The 17353-nt window shown below is 42.6% G+C and overlaps 1 protein-coding gene across 1 annotated transcript in view; it reads left to right on the top strand.

Annotated features, from left to right (window-relative positions):
- The first annotated feature begins 3597 nt into the window (after positions 1–3597).
- The window catches only part of PDE7A (phosphodiesterase 7A), a 106896-nt gene continuing 93140 nt past the window's right edge, over positions 3598–17353 (top strand). The window contains exon 1 of the mRNA XM_068983664.1: positions 3598–3735. Within this exon, the coding sequence (XP_068839765.1) occupies positions 3598–3735 (138 nt within the window). The remainder of the gene's footprint in view (positions 3736–17353) is intronic.

Genomic DNA, 17353 nt, shown 5'->3' with positions numbered 1-17353 from the left:
TAAAATCAACTTGAACATCTGGAATTTCATGGTTCACGTATTGCTGAAGCCTAGCTTGGAGAATTTTGAGCATTACTTTACTAGTGTGTGAGATGAGTGCCTTACAATGTATTAATAGTAGGTAAACTTGTATCTTAGTATATAAGTTACAGAATAGCCAAGATATACTGTAACTTGTCAAGAAGAGTAATTAACATCACTCTAAGGTTCTGTCCTCTTTGAGGGAAGCAGGGAGTTGTTTTGGGTTATATGAAAGTTACTTTATATGGACAGAGGCATGATTTTGCTATCATTTTTATTTGAAAATTAAATATGATTAAAACAGTGTGTATGGATGTGAAGTTGGTGTGTATTTGGAGTGGAGTGGTTTTGTACTCAGGAATTAGCTAAGCTGGAACTGGATTTCCCAGAATTCTCTTCCTTTTATAGTTTTGGTTATAGTTGGCCACAGTAGAAATTTGCGAGAGAATTACAAAGTAGAAGTGAAGCAGCAGCCATTACACTTGAAAGATCTGTGCAGGGTCCCACACACCACTGTGATTTGGCACAGTGACCTGCTAACTCTTCTCCCTGGCAGCAAAGCCTGCAGCTCCTCCGGCTTCTCTGCCTCCTGGACCACAGGTGTGGCCAATCAATCACTCTCTCTCTCCCTTCCCTATTGGTTCTGCTTTTCTGAAGAATACACTCTCCAACAGTCAAGAACACTGAAAACAGCTGAAGTTCTGGTCTCCAAAAAGCACATGGTGTGGTGGCAATACATGGCTCTGAAATCGTACAGAACGGAGTTAAGTGGGACAAATGATTTATGGTCTCAAACCTGATTCCCCATCTATAGAATTGGGGTCAAGTTTTTACTTATGTGGCTGTTGCATAGGGTTAAGTTAAAACATTGTATGTAGACTATCCATCATGGTTCGCAGTGGGTGCATAGTAAATGTCAGCTCCCCTCTCTGAAGGGAGATCTGAGTCTTCTCAAATAACTTAATCAAACTTGAGTCTCTTAAATGTTACTAAATATGAGTTATTTTGGCATATACTGTCTGATATCACGCCAATACTGCCTTCTGGGTGTTTAGATGAACACAGAATTCAGATGTTATTGGAGGTAAGTTCTGCCATTTATCTGTGGAAGATCTTAGGCAAGTTATGTTTCCCTCAGCCTCGTTTCAATTTAGAAACTATTGCCTCATGGGGTTTTCATCAGAAGTAAGCAAGAGAGTACTCAGCTTAATCACACGCATATGGAGGGTGCTCAATACATGCATGAGATGTGGGAGTAATTAGGGTTTCAAAGATGACTTGGGTTAGTCGTTGTGAAACAAGCTGGGACCTGGGACCCTTTGCTGCAGTGCTTACACCTGAACAGAGGGCTCCTCCAGCAATAAATACAAAGAAACAATAAGGAGCTAGAAATAATACACCCATGCATGCCCAGCTGGGGCAAATTATGAACAATAAGCTACAAAAAGACCAAAAACCGGACTGCCACTTCTGAGATGTGGGGAGCAAAAGCAGGGTACTGTACATTATTTCTACACACAACGTCATCAAAGGGGTGGGTAGACTACTTAGGCCACCTCTCCAGCATGACCTCAGGACCCCTACCCTTACTCCATTTAAGGGACAGGCTCATGCCCCTCCCCCCTCTCACCCAGGGAGCTAGCAAGGGGATCTGTTGCTAGTTTTCATTCCCTCCTGCGGTAGCATGAGGCCCAATAAAGCCTTACTTTAACTTTCCATCTGGCTCCTATCCATGAGTCCAAGGACATCGGTTGGTGAAAGTTGCGCTAAAGGGAAGCTTCCACTTAGTGAAAACAAAAAAAAAATCCATGAAACCACAGTGGAAGTGATGTCTTTTTAATAGTAGAAAGCGGACAAGTTGAAAAATACCCGCAAAGATAGAAAGTTTTAAGTGATACACAAGAAACAGATGCCGTGGAAAGATGATAAAAGGTTTTGCAGACTTCTGTTGATTTATGGAATCATGAGCGTATGATATCTGATCTCATCTGAACGGGCTATGCAGTACGCTCAAAGACGTGCCACCTTGCCAGTGGCTGGTCATAGCACGTAAGTGGAAGGGTGGGTCCCCTGAGAGCAGAGCCCAAGCAATTTTGCCAACCGGGGAGAGCTGGTTTAGGCTGATGTCCCAGAGGCTGGAATGCACTTGAAAAAAAGGGTTGCAGCTGAAAAGCTTTCATGGTTTGGGGAGAAACGTGACAAAATAAACCTGCAGTCTACAACTCCGGTCAAGAGTTTTTTTCCTCCTGCCTTCTAAAAATCGAAGCCAAGAAACAAAAACACGTTTGGTAAAAGGGCGTGCAGTCTCTTTTCCCGCTCTGTCTTCTCATTTTCATTCTTCTCATTTTTTCCAGTGCATACTCTCACTTCTTCTTTCTCAGTCTCGGGTATTTTCCCTCCAACCCATCGCCCCCTCCTCACGCCCGCTTTACTGGGCTCTGCTCTCCGCCCCTCCACTCGGGACGGCCCCGGGGCCCGCACCTGCCAGGGGAGCGCTCGACCCCGACCCTCCCGGGTGCTGGCAGTGACGTAGAGGGGAGTTCGGTGCCGCGCGGCCCGCCGACGTCACTGCCGCAGCGGTCCCCAATGAGCCCCAAGGATGGGAATTCAAGGAGGGAAACACGGCGATGACCCCGCGGTCGGGGTTGAGCGCTGCGACTGGGCCGCGTGCTTGGGCTTTCCGAAGCGAAAAGGCCGGAATCGCGCCTCTCGCGTAGGCGGAGCCCACCCCACACCTTCAGCGCGCCCCAACGCCAGAGTTTAGCGATAGGGGGGAATATCCCCACACGGTGGAACCTCGTGCGCACGCGCCTTGGCCGGGGTGGCGGAGTGCTGCAGGACGAGGATGGGTCGGGGAGGAGGGCAGCGGGAGGGGGATGGTGAGTGAGCCCCGAGGTGCGGCCCCGGGGGAGGGCGGCTCAACCCCACTACCGCTAGCCCGGCTCCCTAGGCGCTGCGGCGGCGCGGGGCCTGCGGCGCGGCGTCGTGACGTCACGGTGGCGGCGGCCGTGGTTGGCGCAGGGTCCGCGGCTGCAAAGTGTGAATTACGCCGGGCTCGCGCCGGCGGCGGAGTGAAGTCAGGCTCCGGGGGAGGGGAGGGGAGGGGGCAGGACCGCGGCCGGAGCTGGTGCCTGCATCCGAGCCCCGCGCGCGCTGGGTCTCGCTGCTGGCTCCAGCCGTGTGTTCTTGCACCGCTTTGCTCTGTTTTTGCTCCGCTCCTGCTCCGCTGCCCTCCCACCCCCCGCCCCGGACCCTCTCCTCTGGGCCGAACAGCCTGGGGACGCCGGGGTTTCCCCTCCGATTTGGCGGGTGCTGCTGTCGCTTGCACCCCGGGAGCCGGGCGCGCGCTGGTCTTCGTTAACTGTCGCCGCGGCCGCCGCAGCGCCTTCCCGCCGGCGGCCCCGGCGGAGTGTTGGGGTGGGGGAGGCGTGAGCGCGGCTTCCCGGCCCGGGGTCGGCGCCCGCCCGCCCTGCCCCCGCCTCGGCCCGGCGCCCCCGAGCCGCGGCCCCTTCCAAGCGCAGGGGCCGGCGGCCGCGGCAGGGCGGGCGCCGCGCGGGGGCAGGGCGGGCGTATTCAATGGAAGTATGTTACCAGCTGCCGGTGCTGCCTCTGGACAGGCCGGTCCCCCAGCACGTCCTCAGCCGCCGAGGAGCCATCAGCTTCAGCTCCAGCTCCGCGCTCTTCGGCTGCCCCAATCCCCGGCAGCTCTCCCAGGTAAACGCCGCCGCCGGGGGCCCCACACTTGGGGGCTGCTCTTTTGTTTACCTCCTTCCACCTGGCTTCACCTCCGCGACCCCTACTCCCCAGTCCTCGCCGTTCACCCCCCGACCAGCACTTCCCGTTGTTTGGGGATGTCTAGGCTGACCCCCCCTCGATTCGAGAGGCTTTTCTCTGATCCTCGGGACTCAAACCTCACCCCACCCTCCACCCCGGCCTGCTCGAGGCTGGACCCGGGTGGGCTCTGGGAACCCCTTCGTACCCTCCCCAGGCGCGCCCCCCTCTGTGTTCAGCGGCTTAAGGATCTGGAATGACTTAAGTCGTCTTCCTTTTCTCGACGTCTCAGTCTGGAAGGTGGGCCTCTTTCTTCCTTACTTGTGGTCCTGGCACACCTGGCCACCCCTCACCCCTACAACACCTGTGCTGGGTTTGCGCCTCCCGCGCGCCCCGCGGTGCTGGGATAGTCCTGCAGTTCTCCGAACAATAGGCCGATTCTCGGTTGCTCGTCTCCTTACTTATTCGAGTCTGTTGATGGACCCTAAGTGAGGTCAGAGAAACAAGTATTCAGAGTGCCTCAAAGCTTCGGTTTCCGGAAAGTTGATAGCCAGGAATCAGTTTTATTTTTAATTTGATAAGATTTTTAAGAGAAAAACTACTGATGGAGCACTCACAGGAAGACTGTTTTGAATGGTCCAGTACCAGTTGCTCCTGAGAATTTCGGTTTCCCCCCCCCCCCCCCCCAGTGATGCTGTTGGCCCAGCCTCTTATTTCTGGCTGATTTTGGTCGCCAGATTTAAAATAGGGAGGACAAAAGAATTTTGTTTACATTTGAACTGGTTGCCCTCCATTTCTGCTCCCAGAACGTTACATGTTCATGATCACATTTTAAATCACATATGTTTATTTTTCCTGTTGACTAGTATTAGCTTCTTTTATGGGAGCATATCTCTTCCCCACCCCCCGATATATTATAAATAACTTGAGCCCGGTCTGTATTTCTTTTTGTTTTTTACTGGTACAGTGGGTAGCACCCGATAGAGATTTCTTAGAGTAGATGTGTCCAGTAAATATTTGTCATTTGCTTCTTTGCCTAAATAGTTTGGAGAGAGAGAGCAGAAGCGTATATTTGGGTTTCTTTGAATTGTTTTTATTTAAAATCAGACTTCTTTCACAAGACAAAGTGGTATGCTAATGAGGTCAGAGTCAACTTGTAGATTACTGTAAGTGACATTTAAAAATAATGTTATGTAGTTGTTTTGAAAGTTAGGTCCATGATCTGCCCTTACAGTATTGTTTAAAGCATTTTCAGGTTCCAAATTTTAAAAAATTGAAAAGATACTAATGGATTAAAAAGGTTTTTAATGGTAGTAACTTGTTTTCCTTTCTCATATCAGCAACGCATGACTAATACTCATTTCCGGTTCAGTCTAAATGTTATAATGAAGGCAATCAGTTATCACTTGTAAAATTATAAAAGGTGAATAAGGTTAGTTGTACTCCCCAAGGAGAAAATGAATGATATCAGAGATTCCAAGGGAATTAATACAAGTAAGGCTGATGCCAGGGGTTTTACCTGATGCCTTAATTAATCCTCAGAGACCAATTTTAAGCCCCATTCCTTCTTAGCTCATTTCCTAGCTTTAGATATAAAGGGTAGTGGAATTTTAAAATTGATTGTGGCAGATGAAGCAAATATTGGATAGTCACACTATAATGCCATGCCATGCTTAGTGGCTTAGTCCTGTCTGACTCTTTGGCATCCTTTGGGCTATAGTCTGCCAGGCTCCTCTGTTCATAGGATTCTCCAGGCAACAATACTGGAGTGGGTTGCCATTTTCCTTCCCCAGGGGATCTTCCCAACCCAGGATCCAACCTGCGTCTCTTGCATTGCATGCAGATTGTTTTACCTTCTGAATCATTCGGGAAGATGACTATACTTACTCTTAAAACTTAAAAAAAAAAAAAAAATTGTTTGTACCCCAAAGTGAAGTGTATAGAAACTTCTGGTTCTCCTAAATTTTCAGCTTAGCGATGCCATTAAAATGACATTAAACTTACCATGGTGCTGAGTGGGTATGTTTATCATTTTCAAATTTTTCAATAATTATTTAATACTAAAACATACATCATAGTGATTTGTTTTGGGCCAATGGGAATTTGTAATAGATTGAAAAAGAGACAAATCTCGGAACCTTATTCAGAGCTCCTAAAGTAAATATTTGGTTAAATCAAAAGCTCCGTTTACCCTTGAATCTTGAGTTTCTAAGTCTGGAGCTACAGGAATTATAAAAAGTTTAGGTGGTTTTGTAGTTTCATTGAAAAGACTTCAGGAAACCTGTTTTTGTTTTTTTCCTCCTTAGGTACTAAGTAGAAGTCATTTATTTTAGAGTACTTCTATTTTAAAATACGTTCACAACTAGCGATATTTTCATTTTTCAATTTTTACTTTAATATTGGAGCCCAGTTCATAGTAGAGACTTAGTAAATACTGGCTGAATGAGTAAATGGCTAATGACGTTATCACTGACTGAGCCTCAGTTGAAAATAAGAAATCAACATAAAGACTTTCATCTAGGTCTAGCAGTAACTCATTTATCCAAAACTTGTTTGGAGTTTGTAACTGTAGACTTTTTAACAGATTCAGGAAATCAGAAGACTCTGAGCAGCCCAAAGGAGATTTGGAGATCCTCTGAGTTGTGACAAACTCCTTTTCCAAGTAACGGCACATTTGCAGGGGGCTTTGAGGCTTCTGGAGTCAGGTTTACACTGAGAGCAGCAAAGGTTGACAACTGATGCACCAGAAGCTCAAGACTGCAAGAAACATTCTTCAAAACCAGCAGCTTAAAAAGTTTGGCATCTTGAGTGTCTACAGCACAATCATGTTTTTGACATTAGTCAAAATAGTGTTTAACAGAATCTGTTTTTAAAAGTTTAAAGATTCAGTTCAGTTCAGTAGCGAAAGATTGATACTGTTTAAAACAAACAAAACCTCCAGTTCGTGTTGGTGCTTAAATGGGCAAGCATGAGTTATCTGAAAAGTTCATTTATGTGGAGCACCAGCTCTCCCAAGGATGCCAAGTAAATGAGGCATTAACTTTTTGTTTTAAAACAGGTCGTGTACTACTTTCTCGAATGGTTGATAATGAGATTTTAAAATTATTTGAAAAATAAGGATAATATATGATTTTTTTTTTTTTTTTGCCATTTTGGGGATTTTTGTTAGCTGAATTTAAACATTTCTCTCGCAGAATACCTTTGTTATTTGGAAAACAAAAATGTGAGACCAGAAATTATCTTGTTCACCACTGTGGCCACAGTGCTTTTCGTAGGTAGGTGCTTATTAAGTGTGGAAGTTGAGTTAGTATATTGGTAGCATGCCAGAACACCACGTGTGCGATTATTTCAATCAGGTTTTCTATGCACTGGAAATGAATCTTATTTGGGTGAGAAATCTGAGGATTAGTTTTTTTTAAATGATCATAAATCTATGGTATGTATTATTATTGAGCAAAATTTGGGGATCTAATGTGCAAACATGTTTTTAGTACTGTAATAAGCTAAATTTGATTTCTAATTTAGCATCTGTATCTTTTTTATAGACTTAATTTTTTTAGAGCAGTTCTATGTTCATGGCACAATTGAGTAGAATATGGAGAGATGTACCCCTCCCCTATTATCAACATCTCCTACCTGTGAGATATTTTAACATTTGTTACAGTGGTAACATTTGTAACAACTGCTGAACCTACCTCTGCGCATCATTTTCACCCAGAGGTGCATCCTTTGCCATAGGGTTCATTATTGGTATCTTTTTTTTTTAAAATCCAGAAACTATTCCACAAATATTTACTGAACACCTTCTGTAAATGTGTTAGGTACTGAGAAAATGCAAAGAATTAGTTAAAAAAAAAAAAATCTGTGAGCCTGCCAGCCTAACCAGGTTTTTCTTTTTGAAGCCTTGCCGTCCTTATTCATAAACATTTTTAACTTGTAGTCAGTGTACATCTGTCATCCTTAGCAATGTTCTTAGTACAGGAAAGATTATCAGAGTCCTGCGTGTGCCGGAACAGTTCAGAGCCCCTTGGAAAACAGTTGATTCCTCCTTGAAGAAGCTTACAGGATTTTGGTGAGGAAAATGGTATGGTTATATGTGATATACTTGTTTAGTGGCATTATCAAGGTGTCATGAAACTACAAGAAGGTAAGCTTCACTTGCTAGTTTAAGCCTTAGGCTAAGGTTAAGAAGATGTGTCTAGGTAAATGGGTGCATGTAAGGGAGGAGGAGAGACATGACACAGTCAGCTAAGTAGAGTAACAGGCTATCAGAAGAAGTTTTTGTGATGATGGAAATGTTCTCTGTAGTATCTGATAGTCACTAGGCATATATCAGGGCTTCCCAGGTGGTGCTAATGGTAAAGAATCACCTGCCAATGCAGGAGATGTGGGTTTGATCCCTGTGTCGGGAAGATCCCCTGGAGAAGGAAATGGCAACCCACTCCAGTATTCTTGTCTGGAAAATGCCATGGACAGAGGAGCCTGGTAGACTACCGTCAATGGGATCACAAAGAGTTGGACATGACTGAGCAACTGAGCACACGCACACAGCCATGTATATAGCTAGATGAGCACTTGAAATGTGGCTAGTTTTGACTGGGATTGAATTTTCAGTTGAGTTTTGTTTAAATAGCTGCATGTGGCTAGTGGCTCAGGTATTGGCAGACGTGGTGTATAGTTGTAGTTAATGGTGGCTAGTGGCTCAGGTATTGGCAGACGTGGTGTATAGCTGTAGTTAATGGTGGCTAGTGGCTCAGGTATTGGCAGACGTGGTGTATAGCTGTAGTTAATGGTGGCTAGTGGCTCAGGTATTGGCAGACGTGGTGTATAGTTGTAGTTAATGGTGGCTAGTGGCTCAGGTATTGGCAGACGTGGTGTATAGCTGTAGTTAATGGTGGCTAGTGGCTCAGGTATTGGCAGACGTGGTGTATAGCTGTAGTTAATGGTGGCTAGTGGTGATGCGATGTTGACCTGTCAGTAGCTCATTCTCTGGATGCTGAATGTAAGAGCTCCTTTCAGGCTGTTGCTGTTATCTGCAAAACTTCATTTAATACCTTCATGCAAGTTTGATCAAGTCTTTAGAGTGAAATCACTTGATTGGGTCAGGAGGTAGGAAAGCTTTCTGACTTGCTCGAATCTTCACTTTTCTGGTTCAAAGATGAATGAGCGTATCTCTTTCCAACTGTGTAGTATGCAGTCATGATACTATATGTTAGATAAACATTTAAAATATTTTATAAACATTTATGTAAATGTTTTATTGCTTCCGTAGATGTGCTGTGGTACACTTAAGTTTGTTTTCACTTGGGGTAAGCAAGAGTACGTTTTCTGATATGTTTTTGTATATTTTCATTTCCTCTTTTGTGACATTTCCTTTGCTTCAGTTCAGTTCAGTCACTCAGTAGTGTCCGACTCTTTGTGACCCCATAGACTGCAGCACACCAGGCTTCCCTGTCCATCACCAGCTCCTGGAGCATGCTCAAACTCATGTCCATTGAGTCGGTGACGCCATCCAACCATCTCATCCTTTGTTGTCCCCTTCTCCTCCCACCTTCAATCTTTCCCAGCATCAGGGTCTTTTCAGATAAGTCAGCTCTTCATATCAGGTGGCCAAAGTATCGGAGTTTCAGCTTCAACATCAGTTCTTCCAGTGAACACCCAGGACTGATCTCCTTTAGTATGGACTGGTTGGATCTCCTTGCAGTCCAAGGGACTCTCAAGAGTCTTCTCCAACACCACAGTTCAAAAGCATCAATTCTTTGGCTCTCAGCGTTCTTTATAGTCCAACTGTCACATCCATACATGACTACTGGGAAGACCGTAGCTTTGATTAGATGGACCTTTATTGGCAAAGTAATGTCTCTGCTTTTTAATATCCTGTCTAGGTTTGTCATAGCTTTTCTTCCAAGGAGGAAGCATCTTTTAATTTCATGGCTGCAGTCACCATCTGCAGTGATTTTGGAGCCCAAAAAAATAAAGTCCCTCCTTTGCATATCCTGTGCTTATTTATGGCTGCTGTTATCTACCTAATAGATGGTAAAGGTGCAGTGTGTCAAATGTTAGCATAGCTGCAAGGCTCTTCACAAGCCTGAGTTCAGAAGCCATTGGGGAAGATGGTGGAGCGGGAGGGGAGGGCCGTGTAGTCAGTGGTGAACCAGGGAGTGATTCTGTTTCTGAGACTTTCTTCCTGCCCACTAGGCACTCCTTTGGTAGGAACCTTGGTTTCATTGTTCTGTTTGCAGAAAGGGTTCATAATTTGATTTAAATTCAGTGCTCCCATGTTTGGACTTTTACTTCAAAATAAACATATGTGTGTGTGTGTATATATATATATATTTATACTACAAATATCTGCTCACACATAATATTAATGTAAATTTATAGTGTATTTGGACTGTAGTTTTGATTGAGGATTAGGATGTTGAAATGGCTGGTTTATACGTTGTCATCAGGAGCATCTGTTGTCTGTGGGATGTGAGAGGTTGAGAGGTTTTAGACCTTTGTCCAGATTTTGTGGCTTTGTTGCATTGCCTAGAGTTCTGTCAGTTGGATATACTGGATGCTCAAAAGTTCCTTTTTAAACATGGAAGCCCTGCTAGAGGTAAAATATTAAGCCCTTTACAGGAGTTAGGAAGATTAGGGAGTTAGGAAGACTAGGGGGCTCACTTTAGGTGGAAACAGGGAGGGGTGTGTGCCATCCATTCTTTTTGAAGCAGTTGATAAGACTTCTGCTAACACTTCCTTCCCTCCTCCCTCCCTCCTTCCCTTCATTCTTTTCAAAAAGGGTTAGAGCAGTTTAAGAGAATTAAATTCTTTTCTGAGGATGGATACAGAGACAAGCTCGGAAGAGAAGACCTGAAGAAAGGGAAATAGACAAACTTTAGCTTGACTTAATTTTTGTCTAGGATCATTAATAGTTATAGAGACCCTAGGAAATTTTAGATGATAAAGAACCCTCACTGCATGCAGATGCTCTTAATGAATTTAATTTTTTTTTTGTCTGTACTATAGACTATGTATCACATTTGCTGTGTTTCTGTAAAATCTTTCTAATTTTTTTAGAAATCTCTTGACTCATTATCTTTTTTTCACTCAGTATTTTTAGTCAAAGTTTTCTGGACCTTCTTACATTCCCTTTGACCACTCCAGAAAACTTCAACAATTAATTTTTATTCTTCTAATTAAAAAACTCAAAACCTATTTTATTATGGCTACTCATTGTTCATATTTTATCATTTGAATTGAGAGAAAATTGAATGTTTATTCTCTTCCACATTTAAATGGTCTGTTCTTGCCTGAAATTAAGGTAAATTTTTACGTCGTTGACAAATACATCTTTCAAAAGATTATTCATCAATCAATGATACTTTTATATGGTTGCATTCGGGTATAAATGTTCATGTGACCAGGATATGGGGAAAGGAATAAAAATTATGTTTGTAGATGAGCCTTCTAAGCATGCAGGCAGGAAGCCTTCTGAAGGGACTGGTGCCACTGGTCTTGTGATGGATGCGAATCTCTCCTGCTTCTGGTTTTGAATGGGAGTTTAGGATTCTTGCTCCATGCCTCCACCTGCTGGTAGGGATTGACGCTTCGTTTTCAGAAGATGACTAGAGGGAGAAGGCAAGGACAAAGGCAGAGAGGGCATAGTTTGGGAAAGAAAAATTGTTAACCAGATGACTAAATTTTGGCCAAACCTACTCTTTCTTGGAGTTTTGAGTAGACCAAACTGGCTCAAGACCATGTAAAGTACTCAGCAAACAGCACTTAATAAAGAAGCAGTAATCTCTCTTTAATATTAATTATAATTATTTGTTTTCCCTTATTGAGTACCTCCTATGTGCCAGATACTATAATTGATGTTTTTAATCTTTATAAAAGATTACTTTATGAGATAATTGGCAGTACTCCCATTTTTACTGAGGAGTGAGTAAAAACTGAGCTTAGAGACGTTAAATCCCATTTTTACCAAGGAGTACATAAACTGAGTTTAGTACTTGGACTTGCCTTGCCTGAAGCATCAGGTGAGATGTTGGAGAAGAGCATTTTATGTTCCAGAGTCTTACTTTCAAACTGGTGTGCCTCATTGGTGAAGGCGAGTGGAATATAGTTAGACTTCTAGGTTTATGGGTTATAGATTTTGTTGACTCACAGATCTGGATAAAGAAAACATTTGATGATTTTAGACAATTATTTGAAATGATAACCTTCACTATGGTCTTCTCAACTCATATCTGAAATATTTTGTCCTAGACGCCATGTTCTAGGGGGACAAGATTTAGCCAAGTCATACTATGAAGACAGTGACTAGGGTGGTGAGGTGATTTGAAGCTGTATTGTTTGATATGTGACGGAGGAAATGGAAGACATTTAGTCTGGAGAAGAAAAGACTCAGGAAGGGGTGGGAATGGAGATGGGTAGTGGCTGTTGAGATGTGATGGAGCATTGCTGTCTTCTAGTATTTGAATGATTGCCATGTGAATGAGAAGAAAAGGATTAATATAGATTTTGCTTTGGTTGTATGTTCTCAATTGCAATGCCTTTTTCTTACTTTGTGAGGTCAGTTGCTAATATACAGGAGGAGACCCAAGCTTAAAGTTGTCTCTTGTCCAAGGCAAGACAGCCAGGTATTGAAAGTAAATTCACCTCTGGGTCATTCTGACCCTTAAAGCCCATGCATGTTACCTCAGAGTGTAGATAAGGACCAATAGATAGAAACAATAGAAATAGAAAGGGAGCTCCTATATTTAACCATACTAGTAATAAAAGACAGAGAAGGCGATGGCACCCCACTCCAGTACTCTTGCCTGGAAAATCCCATGGATGGAGGAGCCTGGAAGGCTGCAGTCCATGGGATTGCGAAGAGTCGGAGATGACTGAGCGACCTCACTTTCACTTTTCACTTTCATGCATTGGAGAAGGAAATGGCAACCCACTCCAGTATTCTTGCTTGGAGAATCCCAGGGACAGGGGAGCCTAGTGGGCTGCCGTCTATGGGGTCACACAGAATCAGACACGACTGAAGTGACTTAGCAGCAGCAGCAGCAGTAATAAAAGAAATGCTTGTTAAAAGAATGATACTGATTTTTGTTTTCATATTGACAACTTTTTATAAAAAGTAAGTGTATAGCTTGAAGATTGTACTCATGCAAGCTGCTAGTAGGAGTCTAAATCATTTTAAGTTTTCTGAAAAGTAATTTGACAATTTAGTAAAATTAATACTTTTGCCTGATAATTTCCTTTTGGGAATCTGTACTGAGCAAATAACTAGAAATTTAGATAAAGATTAATGATCTTCAGGGATATTCATCATGTATTTATCACTGAAAAATTAAAAACCTAATTTAGAATTTGTTATAGTATTTCTTCTTCTGAGTATACAATGTCTTTTACATTGTGTGACTACTAAAGTGCATTGAATTTAAAGTATATACAGTATAGTTTACAAATGGCTACATAAATTTTAGTATTTCTTGTTATTTCTGTATTATGTACCTACTTAAATACTTGGAAGAATTTGAAGATTATTTAATTGCATGAAAAATTGCTTATAGCAACATTAAGCTAGCAAACAAAACCTCAGCATTTAAAAAAATTTTGTTTAAAAATAAATCACAAAACATAAACATTCACACACATTGCATGCTTGCAAAAGAGGCCTGGGGGTGGGGGGTGTGGAGCCAGTATATATCCCAAAATGCTAATTGAAGCTATCTTTGGATGGTGAAATTATAAGTAACTTAACTTTTTGTTTAGAAGTTTATGTAATTTTACATGTTCTTTTAGCATGCGTCTCCTTTTTTAAAATTTATTTTTAATTGAAGGATAGTTGCTTTACAATATTGTGTTGGTTTCTGCCATACATCAACATGTATCAGCCATTTAATTTTAATTTTTCACTCAGTCGTGTCCGACTCTTTGCGACCCCGTGGACTGTAGCCCAACAGACTCCTTCGTCCATGGGATTCTCCAGGCAAGAATACTGGAGTGGGTTGCCATTTCCTTCTCCAGGGGATCTTCCCGACCCAGGGATCAAACCCAGGTCTCCTGCATTGGAGGCAGATGCTTTAACCTCTGAGCCACAGCCATGGGTGTGTTTATGTCCCCTTCCTCTTGAACCTCCCTTCCACCCCCTACCCAGTCCCACCCCATCTAGGTCATCACAGAGCACAGGTGTGAAGTCCCTGCATCATAAATATCTCCTTTTAAACTACAGTAATCCTAGAAGAAGTTAAATAAGTTGTATTTGGGCTGGATCTATGATCGAGATGTCCAGAGAAGAACACTTCATGAACAGTGCCTCCTGAGATTATAAATTCCCAAAAGATACTTGGATGAAGTTCTTGTTTGGGGTTTGACTCTTCTGGTTCCTGCCGACTTCATGATTCTGTGATTCTTTGGTAACTCAGTTGTGTGATTGACAGGTGTATAGCTCTCTAGTAATGATAAAGTGGTTTCACTCTCCACGGGAGGTGTTGGGAGGTGTTGGGAAGTACATTTAAGTATAGTTATTGTTTTAAAGAAGAGCTATTTGATGACAGCCTGTGAAGAGATTTTGAGAGAAGGAAATGGCAACCCACTCCAGTGTTCCTGCCTGGAGAATCCCAGGGACGGCGGAGCCTGGTGGGCTGCTGTCTATGCGGTCACACAGAGTCGGACACGACTGAAGTGACTTAGCAGCAGCAGCAGCGGTGGTGGAGGGAATAGAAAATTAGGAGGAGTTAGATCCTAGGAACTGATTTGATTTGAGAGATAAAAACAAACAAAAACTTTGCGCCTTTTAAATTTGGGAGACCAAGTAGTTAGATCATGAGGCTAGTAACAAAAATACAAAAGACGAGGCAGATTGTGTTTTTCTTATTTTCCTCTTTTGTGTGTGTGTGTGTGGAGGCCTGGGCAAGGGTGGTAGAGTGCATTTTATGTTCACATTAAATATGTCGAGTTCAAGTGTTTGGGGAGCCATCCAGGTGAGGATGTCCAATTGGCAGTATCTTAGGATGAAGGTTAAGACTAACAACATATTTTGACTTTTACCACAAGGGTTTTCAACATTTTTTTGCTCACATCCCTTTGAAAAACTTGAAAAATACAAAAGACTGGCGCCCTTTTTACTCATCTAGAGCTTTTCTTCTAAGTGTTAGTATTTGTAAATGATGTAAATTTTGGTGTATTACTTAAACCTCGGTATGAGCAAGCTCTTAATTTCAAGTCAGAATTTTTATATTCCTTATTTTTCTCTTTAACCTCATTTTTATTTGGTTGTTTCTGCTTATCCTTAAAATGCTTTCAAATATGAAAGAATAATTAACAGTCACCGTATACTTTTCTATAGCAAAAGCAAATCCATTCATTAGTTTAACAGATGGAAATAGAAAATATTTTAGCAGTGTCACCATTTTTTCTGAGTTCTATGCAAAAGCAGTTATAATTTAAAACATTTGAAATTTTCTGTGTCTGTAAGGCTATGTCAAATTTATTTTGGCTTGAGTTGTTGATACAGTGATAGCCAATAGACATTCAAAATAACATGTTAGTTATGAAATTTATAAGTATTAAATAGTAAAAATTTAATGGGAAATGCATTTTATTTTAATCATTTTATTAATAGATTTTATCTATTTATAAATATTATTAGAAAAGATGAGGTTCTCCATTTTCTTCTTTCTTACTTTAATAGTGCAAGTATTGAGAAATCTCGTTTATAGACTTAGCAAATGGACTTGATCCTCTTTCCATTTTCATGATAGTAGGAGCTGGTGACCCCTTGACTTGAAAAAATAAATTGATACACAGTCCGAAAGTGATTAACTTTTTCAACATGAATGCTTTAAACTCTCCTTTGGGGTCCTCAGCTGTCGTCAGGCCCCAGCTACACAGGAAGTTTTAGGAAGTGTTAAGTTACCTCTGGTAGAAGAGGAGAGATGAAATGGGAGAGGAGGTAAATGAAAAGTGTCAGTAGAATGGTTCTAGAACGTTGTGCATTTGGAAGCTGAGAACCTAGAAATCGATTCCCTTGAAACTCTCCATGCCTAGGTGCTCCTCAGGATGTGTGTGCATGACCCAGTGTGTTAGCCACCATTTACTGTATTTCACCACATTACCTTGTTGCCGTATTTTACTGTTCTCCATAGGAATACACAGGCTAATAATTTATTATATCGATAGGTTAGTCAGAAACAAGTTACTGGCATATAGTAGGTATTCAACATGGTTTATTAAAATGGAATTATAGTGCTGGTTTGATGTATGGAGGAATGCACTACATTGTTAATGGAAAAATGAAGTGAGTTTGGAGGCAGATAGTCTACAAAAAACATGTTGCCTGTTTCAGAGCTGAGAAGGTAAGCTTTCTGCTATAATATTTATGACCTGGAATCATAGAACATCAAAGTGAGAGGAGTGTGGGTGAATCAGCCCCCCAGCATCTAGCTGAGAAACTGGAACCAAGGGGGTTAAGGACATGCTGGGCAATGTGAAGTCTCTTCAGCTGAACACCCTGAGTTTGGCTACTCCATTTTTGCTTGAACACATTTGGAATGAGAAGACTACTGCTTTTTAAGGCAATCCATTGCAGTGTTGAAAAGTGTGATGGGTTGAATAGAGTCCACCAGAAATTCATGTCTATGTGAAAACTCAGAACGTGACCTTATTTGGAATGAGGATCTTTGTAAATGCAGTCAAGATGAGGTCATACAGGTTCGGGGAGACTAGAGTCTAAGAAGAGGCGAGGACCCAGAGAGCCTCTGACACACAAGAAAGCAACCCATGAAGAGCGAGCAGAGACTGGACTCATGGCAGCTATGGGCCAGGAACTCCAGTGCTGGCCGGGCCACATGGGAAGCCACTACAGTGCTGGGAGGATTCCTCCCTCAAGCCTTCGTTTATTCAGAGGAGCACAGCCCTGCCCACACCTTGATTTAGGATTGCTAGCCTGCAGACTGAGAGTAAATATCTGTTGTTGTAAGCCACCATGTTGGTGGTCCTTTGTTACAGCAGCCCTAGGAAACTAATACACACAGCTTTGAATGTTTTAAAATGTGTTTGTTCCTTCTTGCAATTGTCAGGAGTTTATGGAGCACTTTTACTCTGCCAGGCACTTAGCTTGGTTTATCAAAGATAAATAAGACATGCTTCCTGCCTCCATTCTTAGAGTTCGTCCATCAGGAAAGACAGCTGTGTAAGGACATGATTGCAGTACTTGATTAGGATTGTGTGTGAAGTTCAGTGGTGGCACAGTGAAGCTGGGAGAACCAAGGAAGGTTTGACAAGAGACCTTTATGCTTGCTTAGAAAGAAAGAGCTGAGACTCCACCTGTGTGGGAATTCTGCTCGATTCTGCCACTGCGAGTGCTGTCACTCCTACTAGTTCAAGGTACGTAGTATCCTGTTGCTAGAATTCTCTCTGGCCAGATCTGTCAAAAATGTTTTTTTGGCTGCTCCACACAGCTTGCAGGATCTCTGTCCCTGACCAGGGATTAAACCCAGGTCTCTGCAGTGAAAGTGTCGAGTCCTAACCACTAGGGGACATCTCGAAGTAATTAAAAAAAGGAACCAGATCATGC

This window comes from Capricornis sumatraensis, chromosome 11, assembly GCF_032405125.1.
Source record: "Capricornis sumatraensis isolate serow.1 chromosome 11, serow.2, whole genome shotgun sequence".
Taxonomy (NCBI): domain Eukaryota; kingdom Metazoa; phylum Chordata; class Mammalia; order Artiodactyla; family Bovidae; genus Capricornis; species Capricornis sumatraensis.
The sequence above is the reverse complement of the archived record's forward strand: the minus strand, read 5'-3'. Positions and strand labels throughout refer to the sequence as shown.